The sequence below is a fragment of the Gymnogyps californianus genome, chromosome 1 (assembly GCF_018139145.2).
Source record: "Gymnogyps californianus isolate 813 chromosome 1, ASM1813914v2, whole genome shotgun sequence".
Classification (NCBI taxonomy): domain Eukaryota; kingdom Metazoa; phylum Chordata; class Aves; order Accipitriformes; family Cathartidae; genus Gymnogyps; species Gymnogyps californianus.
Genome location: NC_059471.1, coordinates 91,286,296 through 91,304,168, shown reverse-complemented (window position 1 = coordinate 91,304,168; position 17,873 = coordinate 91,286,296). Strand labels below are relative to the sequence as shown.

General features: G+C 38.5%; 1 protein-coding gene across 6 annotated transcripts in view; it reads left to right on the top strand.

The window, feature by feature from the left end:
* Positions 1-17,873, top strand: part of DMD (dystrophin) — a 922,027-nt gene that overhangs the window by 889,157 nt on the left and 14,997 nt on the right. For all 6 annotated transcript variants that reach the window (XM_050904429.1, XM_050904456.1, XM_050904446.1 and 3 more), the window contains 5 exons: positions 225-290; positions 3,433-3,591; positions 11,116-11,359; positions 11,720-11,843; positions 15,916-16,008. In XM_050904429.1, coding sequence (XP_050760386.1) covers positions 225-290; positions 3,433-3,591; positions 11,116-11,359; positions 11,720-11,843; positions 15,916-16,008 — 686 coding nt within the window. The remainder of the gene's footprint in view (positions 1-224; positions 291-3,432; positions 3,592-11,115; positions 11,360-11,719; positions 11,844-15,915; positions 16,009-17,873) is intronic.

Here is a 17,873-nt window from a genome sequence, read left to right as displayed (position 1 = left end):
TTGAAAACTTAGAAGTAAGTTTAGCCAGGTCATTGTGACAAATAAACAATTCTTTGCAATAGCTTATTGCAAAACTTTTTGGTAATCAACAGTGAGTGTAAATTAATTTGAGTTTCAAATTCATCAAAAACATCACGCTCTTTAATTCTTTCAGGAATGTTAGAGCAAATAAAGTTTCTGGAAAACATAATTGCTTTTAATGAGTCTTGTTTATTTTTCCGCAGGCTAGCAGAAATGGAGAACACCAATGGTTCTTATCTAAATGACAGTATTTCACCTAATGAGAGCATGTAAGTAGGCTGTTTTAATATTTTTGACATGTGTTTTCTTGTGAAGGTTAATAACTTGTAATGAAATTCTGTAGCGTTGAATTTGCATGGCCATGTACCACATCTGGTTCAATTTAATGATGAACTCATGTTCTTTCAATTTGTATCATGGTGTCTAGATTTATGGCTTATAGCTTAATACCAAATTTATGCAACAGATGATTGATACCTTCAAAATTAAAATTGCTAATTTCTTCAAAAAAAATTACTGATTTATTCAGCAAACAGTTCCCATATTACATGGAAGAAATGCTCATCATCTGATGTGTTTTAAGGACAAAGATAAAAAGATAAGCCTTCTATCTGTACTGCAAGCTTAATCATGGTTAAATTGCTCTAAGCTAGAAAATGTTGTTGTGGGCAAAGCGTCATTCAAAAGGTTAGTGGGGCTAAACAGAAATCTTTGGTCTACAAATACCTGAAATACATTGCAAGTGTAAGCCAGGAGGGACTCATCCTCACCGTGAAATATTAGAAGTAGTAAACTTCAAGTTGGACAGATCACTGACGAGCATTTATTGTACTACTTTAAATGTAAAGTCATAAATAAAAGTTTTAATTTTTAAAAAGTAGTTCAATCTAATGTCACACCGAGACCTTTTTGTGGTTTTCTGACACAATAATATATTTCTCTTCTCTCTTAATTTTCTTGATCTTGCTTATTCTCTGAATGAAAGGACATAGAACTAGAAAACTAACTGTGAGTAATGTTTCTGAAAACAGGATAGAAGCACATAAGTCATTGTCGTGCTTGAATATTTGCTCTTAGTTAATTAACTGTGTAGGAGAAGCCATAAGACAGATTCTAAACCAATCAAATATGAGAAAACTCAAATCCCAACTTTTCTAAAAGTGTTTTTTTCTGTTCTACATAATCTCATCCTTACCACAGTTTAAGGGGTGGATTTTTTTTAAAATTCAGATGGAATCTTCTTTTTATTAAATTTGTAGCATTCCTTTAAAACACAGTACTCTGGCCCGTTTTCATTCACTTAAATTGAGATTCCAAATCATTAGTGTTTTATAAGGTTGGTTGTGAGCCTGTGAGATGTTCTTGCATAGTAATAAAGCTGTTTCTTTGTTTCAAAATAGTTTCTCTTTTGACTTGGTAGGATTGTTACCTGCCAACTTTGAAAGAAAACGCCCTGTACAAGCCAAGTACATTGTTTTAATATATTGGTTCAAAAAGGAGAAGGTTAAAATGATACCTCAAAAATAATGCATACGCAATGTCAGTATAGTTTCACGCAGTTAATGAAAACTCTTTTTCCAAGTTGTATGTCAATTTTGTATTGTTATGGATAGTAGTAATGCTATTATATATGGAATTTCCTGTTGTCCCCACTGTAATATTTCAGTGTCCTTTGTCACAAAATCATACGTAAGCAGTATCTTTTGTATTACACTTTGGTCTTACTGTTCAATTCATTCTTTGGTTAATTAAAAGTTGTATTAATATGATTCAGTTAGTAAGTTAACCACAGACTATCCAGTTTGTTACTCAGTTTGTACTATTAAAATAAGAATAAATCTGTACATTCTGAATTTTGGAAGAAATATGATCCAGATACAAACTGCAGCAAAATCAAAGCTCACCATGAATTCACAGCTGTAAGTCTTTCAGTTTTGTTTGTCAGGTTATGCTTATTTGTTGACATTCTTATGGGTTTTGGATTATCAGGCTTATAATTGCAGTTAGAGTGATAGATGGCGACAGGGAAGGAGGGAAATAAAGAAATAATGTGTATATATGCCACAAAACATTTTGGTATGTAGTGTCATTGCAATTATGTATACAAAATATGTGCAGGCTGAAAATCACACAGAAAGAATATGTCCTGCAAAGTGACATTATATTGCAATAGTTATGTCACTTTTTCACTGTTAAATCACTTACGATACATAAGGATATTTATAAATGCAAAGCAGGTGTTTGAAGGAAATCACAGTTGAAGTGTTTCATGAAAAGTATAAATTCAGGAAGTGGCAAGCCTTTAAAATTTTGTTTAGAAAAAGGAAAGGATGCCTGTTGTGAAAAATTAATACTTCCCTTTTATGAACTAATGTTAATGTGCTCTACATTGCTTTAGCACTCCTGCAGTCTATAAAATGGCATCATTAACATTTTCAGGAACAAAATGGAAACAAGGAAAATTTAAATTTTTGAACAATAACAGCTATTCAAAATGCCTGTTAAATTTTGGATTACGACTATAACAGAAAAAAACTAGACTGAATTATTTTGTTATAAGTAAGTACTACCAGAAAAACAAGATTCCCAACAGCAGTGTCATTTTTTTCTGTCCTTGACTTGTGGTGTCAAGAGAAACCTTCATTACTGCTGGTGTTAGCTGCATAGCTTAGGGCCTGGATGCATCTCCTTAGCACCTAAAACACCCATGTAATTCTGGGAGGTGGTCAGGATCTTCAGAATTGGATTTGCTTTTCTCTTCCAGAGATGTTTCTGTTTCAAATGCTGGACAGCTTCGGGGGCAATAGAAATAAAGAAAGAGATCATATGTATTAAATAGAATATATTTGTATTCTGACAGTGTACATCACTTGTAATTTAAAAAAAAAAAAAGCTCAGTGAAAAATAATGTAATTTCATTAGATTAAGTCAATATTTTTTTATTTCACCTCATTTAGAATTTTATAGAGAAAAATAGATAATAGAGGACACCTTTATTACGTAAGGAGAGTTTGTAGGTGTACAAATAAATGCCTTGCCTTTGCTTGAATGACTCTTCTACACCACAGATCAGGCAGCAGAAGATGGCCTTTTTCCTCAAGCAAATTCCTAATTGAATTTAGGCAAGAGAGGAAAGCTGAGGTTGTCAGCTGTGGCAAAACTTGGCTTTAAGTATCTGAGAAGCAGAGGGGACGAGAGGTGGACTCTGCAGAGAAGGAAAATTACCAGAGACTAAATGAAACAGTTCAGCAGATTTTGCTTTAATGTACATTGCTCTGCTGTTTGTTACAAAGAGTTCAGCAAATCCCTTTGTAAGAAATGAGAGACTGGGAGTGAATCATCTCCTCATATTCACTGCAAAGTTAAAAATGAGGAAGGGAACAGACTGTTTTGTCCTCCTCTGTTTTCCAGCGATGATGAACACTTGTTAATCCAGCACTACTGCCAAAGTCTGAACCAGGAGTCCCCCCTGAGCCAGCCCCGAAGCCCTGCCCAGATCCTGATTTCTCTGGAGAGTGAGGAAAGAGGGGAACTGGAGAGAATCCTTGCGGATCTGGAGGAGGAAAACAGGTGGGTTACGCCGCCAGCTGCCGCAGCCCTCGGGCACACACGTGCTGCAGGGGCAAACGAAAGCTTTCTCTCTATAAGTGATGAGGCTGACATCCTATCGTTGTTAACTCGTTCCCACTTCCAGTGCGGTGATGAGTCAGCGCTGTTTCTTTAATAAAACCTCCAAAATGGCAAGCTTCAAAGACATACATGGGTCACCTAATACTCATGGTGCCACCTGTGACAAGCTCTGCTGGCTGTGTTTCATAATATTTCCTTCTGTCCTACTGTTTTCTTATTTCCATGATAGTACTAAGCTTCATACCAGTGTTATTTTGCCATTACATGAGGTAAGGGTGTGCAGATTTCTGTACCCCTTTCTGGAAAAGACAGGCAGAGGTTTTTGGAAAGACAGGCTTTTCTCAAAAAGGTTGGTCATTGGGATACATGAGGTTTTGAAATTATCTCAATTCATTTGAAGTAAAGAATCTGTGAAATAATTGTACTGTACAGTTAGATGGAATTCACTTTGATAGCATTTTTAGGGATAAAATGAGTTATAAAGTTGCATTTTCTTCTGACAAATGAGTACTTTCGTAGTGGTTAAAAGTTGGGTCGTCTTTTCTTTCTATTTGTTTGGTGTTGCTTGTTGCCATTTCTTTAGGCTTTCAATACCAAGTATCATTTACCACTTCTAATTTCAAGTTTAATTGAAGTTATCTTCATTAATCACAAAAAAACCCTTGACTGGATTCTTGCAGCATCACAACGCTGCAGTCCTCTTTCTGCAGTACTCTGGAGTCTTGGGCCATCAGCATAAAAACTGGTAGATCTTGACCTTGGCAGATTCGTAATTGCAACTGTGAACTACCAAAATCAGACTGTAAGATAGAAATCATTTAGATCTACAAAAAAACCTGGTTTTCTTTGCCTTCTACTATCTTCAGCTTTTATGGTACAGTCTATTGGCATTTTCATGCTTTTTCTCTTGCTTCTTTAAGAGGTATGTATTTTTGTTTACATTGAGGGTTTAATGCAGTAATCATTTACCTTAGGCATGTCAAGAAAATAGTGCAAGAGTTGGCAGTGTCATAGATCTTCTCTCCATGCATAAGTCTTCGTTGGATGGTACTAATCAATTACAGTGGCTCCATCACACACTTTTTATCAGGAGGATTGGGGAGAATGTAGAGGATCAGTAGGCATCAAGGATGAGGAAAGTGTTTCACGCAGAAAGCTGTAGTAAACAAAGCTCTTGCTTGCTGAACAGCAGTGAGATTTTGTTTGAAACATACCCAGACTTCCTACTACATAGCACATAAAGCCCAAGTACTTTCCAAAGTGGAGGAAAATCAGTATTTTGAAATAAGCCATCATACTTTACATTTTCAGGACTTCTGTAGTTAAGAAATATTGGTTAACTAGTACAATGCAGATAATAAGATAGCTTAGTTTTCAGGGGAGGGGTGTTATTTTTTTAAACAACATTAGGTAGCGAATCATGGAAGAAGAAAAAAAATCATAATGCTTTTCTGTCTGTATACAAAATAAGCTGCCCACCAGAAAGGAGGATGGCTTTTAAAGCAGCCTTGTTTTAGATTAGAAAGGTGGTATATGAAAACTAGTATCACATGTGCTATTTAGCTAAAGGCTAAAAAATTCCTTTTCAGGGTTTATGCCTTACATTTCAGTATAAGCTTTATTTAATATAACAACCACTAATGAGGAATAGCACATTAAAAGATCTCTGACAGGAATTACACCGTAAAAAGACCTGTTTTGAAGTCTGCCAATCCTGGATTAAACAAGAGCTGTAGACTGTAAGCTTGGTTATAGCCTGCTGTTTTCTCGTTTGTGCTACTGGAGGCACAGTTACGGATGGGATGCCACCGCAAGCAACCTCGCCTTTTGTGGATGCTTCAGGTCTCAGTGCAGCAGGGACAAAGAGGTCTGTTTCTGTAGGACAGCGTGGAGGTCACACTGCTGTGATTTTCATTGATGATGACAAAATCATGACTTTTGTCTCTGCAAACTGCTATAAATAACTTGTACTTAAAATGTGAGGCAGATGCTCAAAAACGAAAGTTCTTGTTGTCCTGATAGCTTGTCATGGCCAGATAACTATGATTTTATGGACGAAACACTGATTCCTGTTTAGAAAAATAAGCTGTTCAGACAGGGTCAGTCAGGAGCCATTCATATAACTTTATCTACCTTTAAAAAAAAGTCTTGTCCCTTTAGATTTCTATTTTCTAGTCTTTCTCCTCCTTTGAGTTTGTGCAGACCTTTTTTGGCTGTTGCCAAAGGTAGTCAACAACCTGGGATCTGATTCTTTGTGTGAACCCGGTTCCAGTGGGTGAACACATATTCCTTCCTTCCCATGCTGATCCTAAAAATGCCCTCCGAGTAAACGTTGTTTATTGCTGCAGCATGAAGACTCAGTGAATCTGTTGCTTGGAAATGAGCTGAACATGATGCAAATCACGGTGTGACCACCCGGTCCTCAGCCCAGCCTTAAAGCACCAGAAATACCTTAGGTCTTGTTGCTGGAGTGCGTCTCCTTGCCAGTGCTGAGCTGGATGTGGTGCTTATACCTGGCAAGGCAAGTGGCGGGGCAGCTAGCAGTGTTAGGTAAACAGTCATCCTTTCCTGCCTGTGTTGACACAACTTTCGTTGCATACATTTCTGATGATTTTTGACAATGAAGATTTAGCGCTCTCTGCTGTATCTTGTATTATTTTACAGTTAGAGTTAGCACATGCAGTCGCTTCTCAGCAGCTCTTGGGAAAGCTGCATCGAGTACCAAGAAGAAGCAATACTACGATATTCAAAACACTTCATTGTCATTTCTCTTTTTCTTCCGCTCTCCACAGTTCCCTGCTTTTCAGAAAAGGGCTTCTCTTTTTTGCTTCATGTTTTGACTTTTCTTCCTCTCTTTTAAGCTGTTTATTGAATTCTGACCTCCATTTGGTTTTCAGCTGCAGTTTCTGGTGTCCAAATATTTCCATCTTGACTTGTTACTTATATAAAAAAGACTCTTTGAAATTGTAATTCTGAGGTTTTGCTTTTGGACAGTTTAAAAAGATCTGTTGCCTATTTTGAATTCTTCTGAAATGTATTATCCAACTTACAAACTAACCTAGCTGTGACACAGTTCTGACTGGTTTTTTTTCAGTTCCAAGGACCTCTTGTTAGATATTCATTATTTATCTGCTAGCATTGTGAGACCTTGGTGCTTTTGTGGCTTGCAAATATGACTTCCTTAAATAATTTATGTCTAAAATTTGACTGTTAAATAATTTATATTTGCTAAAATGTGAGCATTTTAGAGAATATTTTCAATTGGTGAAAATGTTTCATTTGAGTATTAGGCCTTCAGACTCACGCTCAGTTTTACAGCACATGGAAAATTGTGATAAGACCATTTCTTATATATTCAGTAGGCATAAATTAATCTTGCTATGGAAGGCACTGTTACTATGTTGCAATATAAGAGAAAAACCCAGTTATAAAACTGTCCTAAAAACATTTTGAAATTTCCTTAAGAGTGAATATATTTCAGAAACAGAGAAGACAGATTTTTGGTGTCCAGCTAAAGCGGTACATTACGTAGGTTATACTGTAGGATAGGTTATACTGACTAGGATGCACTGCACTAGCATTAAATTGAAAGCATACGGTTTTGCAGTGACAGAGACTCAGAACTTTTTGCAAAGAATTAAAATGCTTTCCTGCTATTTTAATGACTAAGGAAAGTGAGAGTTTCCTAATATTTTAGTTTAATCAATATCACTGACATACTTCTGTAAAAGGGAGACTTCTCTCGCGTTCTCTTGTTTTCCTCCCAGCTCCTAGCTGCACTATAACAAGAACTTAGTAAATGAGATCTCCAGCCGGAGCTATTTGCCTTTCCTTGCTTTCCTGACTTGCACTGGGAGTGCAGTGGGCTGTGCGCCACTGGAGAAGCACTAATACCCCGAATCTCAAAGCTGCCCTGTTTCCATGCAGCTATGGTGTTCCTTCGAATCTGAAGACTGATGAATGGCCTCCTCAAATACGTTCCTTCTGTATCATTGCCAGTAGCGAGAAAGTGATGCATTTCTAAACATGCTGTGGCTCCTTTTGGTATTTATTTTGGCACTGAAGAAGGGGAACTAGATCTTCTGAGTGTGAAGCATCGTGAGTAGACACTGGCACTCTAGTGAGGGACAGGGGTAGCTGGTTCAGTTACCAGCTTTGTCCGTTTCTTCAGACCACTGATTTTCTGTAGGGAGATGAAAAATAACACGAATTCACAAATTCTCAATTGCCTCTGAGAGGACTACTCAGCAAATGGGGTCCTCTAGGGTTTCTGTCACCAGGCAATTGATGCTGCCAGGGATAGATGTGATTAATAACGCATGAGCTCTTTACTACCCAGCTCTTCACAGTTGCATACATCAAGGTTACATTGCATGCTTCCTCTGTTATTTTTCTTCATGAATGCTTCAAAGAAGTGCAGGCATAGTAAATGGAATATATGGGGTTTTTCTTTGAATATTTCTCTTACTGAAGTAGAATGTGTTTTCCCAGTGACCAAAGGATGCAGCAGCTTTGTTTGTTTGTGACAGCCAGGTGTAAAAGTCACCCAGCCTGAGCTATGGTGGGGGGAGTCTAGGTTTCCCAGTACTGCCCGTGCTTGCTCAGTTGCATTCATTTAGAGAGGATTATGCTTTTCTCTCCCCTTTCTCTTACGTCCCATTTTATGCTGAAAATGTCAGAGCGCCCCTTTCCTTGGGACACAGAGGCTTTACACTGAGGGCTGTGGGCAGTGCCTTGGATGCCTGGCTTGCAGCAGCAATCCTTTTTCACCACACAGCTTAAAACTATTCCAGAGGTAGGAATAAGAGCCGATTGTTCTCTCCGCTAGGATATTCTTACAGCAGGTTTTGAATTCTTTCTTTCTTTTTTAATTTTCAGCTTTTTTCCCCTATGTTAATATAAATCTTCATTCCTGTGTGTTTAGATCCCAATTATTATGATATTATTGATCATCTGCACTCCACATCACTCTTACGGCTCCAAAAGCGGTTGCTATGATGAGTCTCAATTCTATGCACTAAGGACTGTGTAGCTGGACTGAAAAGGTGCAGCTGGAAAACTCGGTGACACAGGTGCTCTGGGCAAACTCACATGCATCCTTCAAAATGACATTCCTTTGTTCCAACAATATTACTGTATTTAATTACAGAACTCACAAATTCAGACATCTCTCTGCTTGGATAATATGCAATATCCTTTACAATTTTTTTTTTTTTTCTGTAGGCTTTCAGAAAGAGTTTTTAACTATTTTGTATCAGACATGAAGGCATTTTTATCTGAATTACTCCCTGGTCCTCACTTGTTTTTCAATACCATAGTTACTGGAAGGGCTTCTCTACATTGATAGTTGAGGCAATAATTGTAGATTTCTTTGTAGCAACATACATGATTATGTTGTAGGTATGACCAAGTGCATTTATTTAGTTTCCCTTAGGGTGATATTTTACCTTTTGCTTTACAGCCCTTCAAACTTTTGAGTCTGCTGTTTGTAGAGTATTACCTGTATCGTACATCTGGGAAATTACTCATGGGGTAGCCATAGCCCAGACTTTGTGAAAAACAAGCTTAATGTTCAACGCTGTATAAACTTTAGTCTGCAGTAAGACCGTGTATGATACTGTTGTCATGCTCATTCCTATTCCCTTTTGTATTTTTATGAATCATTCACCAGTTCATTCAGCTGGAAGTATCAGAAGACATTAAGTCATGTGGAAGGCAACACCCAATATAGCCCTTCTTTCATTTTTCCAGATAATTTTCATGGACTTGAAACACTATATTTCATTAAAACAAAAAACTTTCTTTGAAAAAAAAACTCTCCATAGTCTTCCCTCTTTCCGTGGGTCTTAGAGAAACAAATCTTGAATTTTGGAACAACCTGAAGTTAAGAATGTTCAACTTCTTTTTTCAACCTTTTAAAACTTCTGCAGAGGAGGGATGGTGTAGGTCAGACATCCCTTAGGGATCATGTTCTGGTGGGGTGCCACAGTCCCAGGTTAGGACGCCTCTGTCATGCAGCTGCTGAGGGGCACAAGTACGTTTGAAGAACAGTCAGTAGCCTGTCTTTGTCCTTGGCATTGCTTTTCATCCGTGTGAAATGATGCATACTGCTTTAGTTCTTGTTCTGGTCACAATAACATACCTTTAGAAGTGTTTCAGAGCTTAATAAAGTTTATTGGGAGGTGTCTGAGGTGCTGTTAAGCCTCCAGACCAAACTGTCAGTGTGTATTGTGGTTTGCAGGCAGAAGTGGCAAAAAGTGCCTGTTCTCACAACCTCAAATAACAGTGGGTTGGAAAAAGTAAAATCTGGGTCACTGCTTGTGATGAGTAAGCAGTTACCAGAGCATCGAGCCATTTTTCGCCCCCTCTGGGAAGCTGTAAAGGAACATCATAGCAACAAAATCCCAGTGCAGTTTATTAGGCTTCCCTTGCCTACAAAGTTTCTGTTACAAGTTACTATTTTTGCGGTTTTGGACTGTGTTATCCCTAACAAGGTTTCAGTTTCTTACCTTCTGTGCTCTTCCAGCTTGGTAGATTTTTTTTCATGTGGACCACTATAGATCATATTAATCTATGGAGTGTTTTACTGGAACAGAACTGGAGTTTTACAGAATAAAAGAGCAAGCTTAGCAGTGCTGTAAAGTTACAGTAGACTGCAGCACTCTAGACAGGGCAGTCCAAATGAAGATGGAAATTATAGGCCCAAAAGTTAGTGCAGTGCAGTTTAAGAGATTGGCTCACTAATCTGTCTTTTCTTCATCTTAGGTTAGTCATTTTAGAGTAAGGCTGGAAATGCAGTTGCAAATATGAAGAGAGGAGAGTGATGTGACCTGACTGACGACAGCAGAGTTGCAAATGAACTCTTGAGTTCTGTGTTTTGCTCTGACTTCTTGTGTGGCCGCCTTTCTGTCTTAGCTTTCTCATCTGTAAAACAGATAGGCCGGCCAGGTGGCGTCCGCTTTGATTAGTGTTTGTAAAGTGCTTTGATCACTCAAAGTCCTCTTTTAGCACTAATTACTCCTTGAGTGTATTTGTGCGGGAAGCGAACAGGCAGTCCAACTTCTGCTATGAAGGATGAAACGCAGGAAGCTGAGGGAGGGCTGAGCCCAGGACAGACTGTACCCGGGCTTCAGGAGGGTGTCTGGAGCCCAGCCAGCCTTATGCGTTGTGCGCCCTGGGAGGGAATTAATTGTGAATTCTGGTGACACAGAGAGCCTTTAGACAATGCTTGTATCACAGGTCCCTATAATATCAGCTCCGTGCAAATCTGCGAGGTGTAAGCCTACACGCATGTGGGTTCAGCAGAATGAAAGGCTGGTGGTGCAGCTGAGCCTCTGCCCCCCGGTAGTTAGATACATCACACCACACGAGAGGAGGTGCCTTCTCACTGCTCCATGCAGAGGATAGCCTGCGCCAGCCTATTCGGCTTCATAAAGCTTTTACCTCCTTGTTACTTCTCAACAGAAACTTGCAAGCAGAGTATGACCGTTTGAAGCAACAGCATGACCACAAAGGACTGTCTCCACTGCCGTCCCCACCGGAGATGATGCCGGTTTCTCCGCAAAGCCCCCGGGATGCTGAGCTCATTGCAGAAGCCAAGCTGCTTCGCCAGCACAAGGGCCGCCTGGAGGCCAGGATGCAGATTCTGGAGGATCACAACAAACAGCTGGAGTCACAGCTGCACAGGCTGAGGCAGCTGCTGGAGCAGGTGAGTCCTCAGGCCTTTCTTCTAGATCTCTGTAGAGTCATCTTCCAAACAGGGTGTGAAGCGTTATCAATAACAACGACATACCAAGAAAGCATATCTGAGGCTAGTCAGAGAAAAATATTAAATTGTTCTACAGGCTGCAAGTGAGAAGGTGAAATCATGTTTTGGTGTTCTTTATTTAGTCTTCTTCCTTGTTTTAGTCAGAATTCAAAACCATTGTTTGCATGGATATATTTATTTAAAAACAGAGAGAAAATTGTATGTGTTCATGGAATAAATAAAAAATACAGAGATACAAAGATTTGTGCAACTGTACTGAGCTGTTAATAGCAATCTCTTCCTTTTTTATTCAATTTTCAGCCGCAGGCAGATACTAAGGTGAACGGTACAACACTATCATCTCCTTCTACCTCTTTGCAGAGGTCAGACAGCAGTCAGCCAATGCTTCTTCGTGTAGTTGGCAGCCAGACTTCAGAAACCATGGGTAAGATATCAAAGTTCGGATTGTCATAAAAAATAGTTACAGTCCCATTTTCCAGCAAATAAATCCTTAAAGACAGAAAATACTCTTCTCTCCTATTTAGTTCAAATGAGAATGAAGTAGACATTTGCAATGGTCTTCGATGTCATCTGGCTGTTTACACTTTACATCTTCATTGTGGTTCAGGCTTTTGCTTTTGATCATGGTGCACACAGTAGCATGGATATTTTGACATTAAACACAAAGCTCAGCCAGGGCTTGACTTCTGAAAACAAATACCACGAAAAAGCTAACGATTTTATTCAAACTGCCTTTCAGCTGTTAAGCATGACATGGCTGATTTAAATGTACATAGTATCAATTATGGCTAAGAGATTAAATGTATGATTAAGCATCCCCATGTTAACTGATGTGATCTTATTTTTAATATGTCATGGCTCAATCAGTAGAATTGAGCTGTCACTCATAGGCAGTGCTCATCTAGTGTCTCTTCTAAATACCACATCAGATGTGATAATGAACATCATATGAGTTGTGAAGTAAGGTTGAGTAATAATATTCTGTAGCTAGAGGCTGGAATTATTATTTCGGTGCTTTTAGTAACTGCTTTCTAGCATTTTCCTAAGTTCCTATCTGTTATATAATTAGTAAGTATTTATTACCAAGTAGTAAGGATTTTCTGCTAGTAAAAAAGCAATCAACCGTTGCAGTATCTTTAAGCAAATGTGCTTAAATTACTTCAACAAGATAATATTTGAAGTCTGATGATAATATTCAGCTTCATACACAGAAATTTATTTAGTGTATATTAGAGAGAGGCTTTGGGGGAGAGTGAGAGGCTTAAGTGAGAGCTTTTCACTGCGGTTCGTGAAAGAGTCGATGACAGTGAGAAATTGAATGGGAGGGAACATTCTGCTGCGTCTGAAGTGCCATCGTGGTGGGAGATGCAGCTTGTTCAGGGGCTTTTTCTTCCATCCTGAGTGTAGGCAATAATGTCAGCCTCTGTTGGTATCAAACAAGATCGATTCTGTATGCCCTACAACAAAAAAATGTGAAATAAATTGTACCTTTAGGAATGCCTAAGTTAAATCCTGGGGGTGAGAGTACAATCACAGGTAACAGCAATTTTATTTGGATCTTTCTTTAATCATACTACTAGTGAGTAAATATTTTGCTATGTATGGCATACACAGAGTAGACAAAATGTGTCAGTGGCATAATTTGCATCGGCTTTCTGAAGAAATGTCATGAATTTCATCACATAAAATACGTTAACTAAAATACACAAGGAAAGATAGGAAGACAGCGGTTCCCAGCCATCTTATTAACAGTCTTGTAGTTTCATAGTTTATCCTCTAGTAGGACAAAATACAATAATGTACTGCTTTTCATTTGACTCGATATAAAATTATTCCCATTTAACTTGTGAGACTGGGATTAATTAATTAACACGCCTATAATCATATAAACTGCTAAAACTTTTTTAAAGCAAATATTTAGACCTGACTTTGTTTTTTTAGTTTGTTCGATTGAGCCAATATGTGGAAGGACAGTGAGATGTTGAATCGTTATCAGTATGATCATGTTGAGACTCAGCAAAGCAACACTGTTGGCAGCATAGAGCGGAGCTTATAAAAAGAATTACTAACTGAGCTAACAAACTGCAACTAATTCAGTTTGTTGAGTCTCCTTTCACACCAGAAAGCTTTGTTTGCTAGTCTGAGTGTTTTCTGAAGTGTGACTTAAAACGTTCTTGAATTGTGAGGGGAACCAGAGCGGTGTTGTAAATAAGGCTCCCATGCAGCAAGCATGTGCCCAGTAATGAGGGAGTCATAATTTCCGAGAAAATACTGAGGATCTCTAGGTCTCTCAGGCGATGAGGTAATGTAGTCATAGCTTTTATATATTTTTCTTTTTGAAAGGATCCTTAGGTTTTTTTTCTTTGAATATAGATCCACTGCACTTCTCTCTCTCTCTGCTTTCTCAAAGAGAGATTACTGTAAAAGGTTTTCCACCAGCAGTGTTGTCCAGCTGTTTGGTAAAAGCAGCAACCCACTTAGATCCTAATTTACAAATAGAAGCGCTTATCCCTTGATAACCTGAAATATACCTGGGCAAGTGGAAGGGTTCTGCTTTTCTTCTCATAGAGTCCTAATGGGAAAGTCCTGATCTTTGGTCTTTCTCCCCCAGTAATGTAGCAGCAGAGGAGGTTCTCTGAGGCATGTGAGCCAAGAGGCTGTTGCTGAACTTTAATTCATTCAGGTACCACCAGAATATTTGAGACCTACCCAGCTCTCCGAGCCTTTTGTAGAAACACGAATGGGGAAGACTGTTTTGGGTAAAGAGAGGTAATTGAGGTCTGAAGGTGTCTTTACTTTTGTCAGGTTGCTTGGCTGATGTCTTATTTTGTCATTTATAAGGAAATGCTCAGAAAAATCATCCAAATGAGAAAAAATAAAAAAAACCGCCTTTTAAATAAAAGATACAGCGGTCTTGATGGTCAACACAGTTCCGTTTGTATCAGCACTTACCAGGACATTTGGAAATCAGTACCTGTCCTCACTTCTTCTTGGCCAGGACAGCAGAACTACTGCCCTCTTCTTTCGACCTTTAGGGCCAGGTGGCTTTCTGCAGGCACACTGAAAAGGTCCTCAGCCTGGGTAGAAGCAGCAAGATCTTGCTCTGAGTTTTCGCCTTGACATCCAGCAGAGGCTGGAAGGACATTACTTCTGCTAAGGCACCTCTGTCGGTGCAACACTTGATGTGAAAGTAACTCAAGGTGTGAGTTGATTTGTGTGAAGCCAGTACCAGTTGAAAGCTGAACAAACTGCAAGCAGTCTCAGCAGCTATTTTTAGACCATTAATGGAATAAAAGAAGCCGATACGAAGACCATCACTTACATGAATTAAGTGCTTCTTGCAGACACTTTACCCCACTTCTTGTACTGGAGTGGGAAAAATTACTCTTGGTCAGTAATAACTCTTGTGAACCTCCTGGCCCTAAGGTGAGGCCAACACTAAGCCTAATAATAGGAAATATATGCAGTCCTGAAGTGTTCCTTTAGCATCTCTTTTAGTAGGCTTTCCACTAGCATGCAGCACCGCAATATTTAAAGAATGTACATGCTAACAGAAAATCAGGCAATTACTCAAGTTGAGTAGGGCAAGACATGTTAGAATAAAGGGTCATTAAGTCATTTTCAAAATAAGGATGTATCTCTCATGGTTATTACAGCAGGCAAAATTGCTTTTGTGTTTTAATAGAGATAAAAGAAATCTAGTAAAAAAGGAGAATCTCACTCAAAGTATACCCTTTAGGTGTATTCTTTTTTCAGATGCTTTATTTGTATTGGAGGCTAGGGTCTACAGTAAAATCAACATAGGGATTTTAGTTATCTGAAACCATGATGAAAAAAACCCCAGTAAAAATAAAATGTATTGAATTTCCCATTAAGCTGCTGCCCTATAATCAGGTTATAGAAATTATTCAGTGGGAGAAATGTATTTCGCTTTATTAAACTGCTGCTAAACCCTTTTACAGTACAATTGAATGTTCTTGGAGCGCCAATCTGATGCAATTAAACTGTCAGAAATATTAATACTGATGCAGATGAGAATCTGGGTTTCTACTGATCTACGCAGCTAGGCAAAGCAGTGCTAACATGAATCCAGCACTATTAGAAAGCTGCTCAATAGCAACACTCACAACAGCCATTTCTTTTTCCATTAATACCATAAGAGAAGCTGAAACAGCGAGTGTCATTTATGGAACTAAATGTTCCTAGCAGACATTTTACCCCACTTTTACCAGAGTAGATTATTTCTTAAATCTCTTTTTACGAGTTAAAGTCAGTGTTAATTGTTTAAAATTCATTGTTTAATTTCACTTAGATCCTTAAAAAGAAAGAGAAACATAATAGTCAACAAAATTCACCTTTTAAATTTTGTTTGTATACTACGCAGAAAATGCGTTTAAGTGAACAGCCTTAGCTTTGTGAAGGACATACACAATGGCAAGCTGTTAGGAAATGGTTTTATAGTGGCTCTCATGCAGTGGTGTGGATTTGCTTTCCAGGCGAGGATGAGCTGCTCAGCCCTCCCCAGGACACAAGCACAGGTTTGGAGGAAGTGATGGAGCAGCTGAACAACTCCTTCCCCAGCTCCAGAGGTGAGCGCTTCTGCCTGCGGCAGATGAGAGGGAAGAAGATAAAAGTGCTTTCTGTTCCTTGATGTTTTCAGGGGGTTGTGTTTTGGTTTCAGGTTTTTTGCTGCTCTTTGTTTTCATTTTAACAATAGCTGTAGAGAAACCTGTCTTATTTAAAGTGGAGAAGCAGCCTGCTCCTCCTTTACCTTAAGCTACCTCCACAGGTGGCCCTTGCTAGGTATGTGGATGAAACAAGGTCTGTCTGAGACTCTTTTTTCCTAAGCATTTTCTTCTCTTCCCTTTTTCCATGTGTCTTTTCTCACAGCTTCTCTCCTTTTCAGTCAGTCCCCTTGCTGATTTATTTTTAATAGATGTCTTAGCACATTTTTCTTCTGTCCTTACCTTTCTCCAAGAAGAATCTGGTTCAAAATAATATTAAAGTTCCGAGTCAAAGTTCTTGACCTTGTAGCACTTGGGTCCAGAGTGATGGAGGAAAAACAAGTGGGCTGCTTGTTTGTGCAGCGTAGGCTGCACTTGTGCATACAGCCACAGCATTTCTTTCAGTGTTTCCATTTTGCTTATTCCTATTGTTTGCTAAAGATAAGCATTTATATTATTGGGATTTATTTGTTCAACCTTTTTTCATTTAAGAAGGTCTTTTCTGAGCCCAGAGAAAATACTCTGCTGCCAAGAAAAATGGCTTAGATTCCTAGCAGTAAATGGGAAGTTTGGGGTATTACCTGTTGCTGTGAAAGGCGGCTCAGACATAAACCTCTTGGCAAAAGAGAGTCCTGGTGTCTATTGACAGCCTGTTAAGTGGATTTCAGTAGGGGCATAGGCTTACCGCAGGGCCCCTTGCACAGGTTTCATACCTCACCCAGAGGTTCTTCTTTAGTAGATAAATGCATTAACCATCATGCTAGACTTTCAGTGAAGTCAAGTTTTCTCCATCCTTCAATTTCAAAGCAAGCACAGCTCTCACCAGGCATCATCTGTGAGCAGTGGAAAGGGAGAAGGCAGTATAAACTGCATAAGATCTGGTGCTATAGATCAAAAGATGGAATCGCTTAGAAAGATATTATTGAAGAAAATCTAATACAACGTATGGTTAACTGCATTCATCTCCACCTCAACATGATATGAAAAAGTCGTATGTCCAGCCCTCATTTTGCCTAAATATTAATTATCAGAGACAACAGATAAAAATCTTTCCAATATTGGTATGTAGATAAAAATGGACTTATTTTTAAAGTTGCTGTGTACACAAGGTTGCCACAGACAGTGCTTTCTTATCAATGATCGTCATTTGTGTAAATATGTTGTATTTAGGAGATCTTGCATAATCATATGCATCTAGATGTAGATACCCCATGTGTTAAAATATTCACCAAATGTGGTATCTAATTTGTAATCATAGCTGATGGCACCGACAGTTTCTTTTTAAAAACAAGCTTAGTTTTAAGTAAAATAGGAGCAATTTACGGAACAACAGTTAATGAGATACTTGAAATACAGTGGTTCATTTCCTGTGTATAAAAAGGTAGAGATAAGTCTGTTAGGTATCACTCCCTACTGACTGAGAATAGAAAAGGTTTTTAATTTTATTTTATTAGTGAAAAGTACAAAGCTTCATGAATCAAACTGACAGAATATAAAGGTTAGTGGGGAAAAAAAAAGATTTGAAATTGGTAACATCAGTTAATATTTTAATTCTGTAAGTGAAGCTATAACTTCACATTTTCATTCTGGTGATGCAAAATGTGGTCATTTAAATACAGAGGAAGAATGTATTCCCTTATTTTGTTTCTCCATTCAGTAACTATGTTAAAAGTGTAGTATGTGATCACAAGCATCCCTGAAAGAGATTGTGGCTTATATACTTTCCTGCC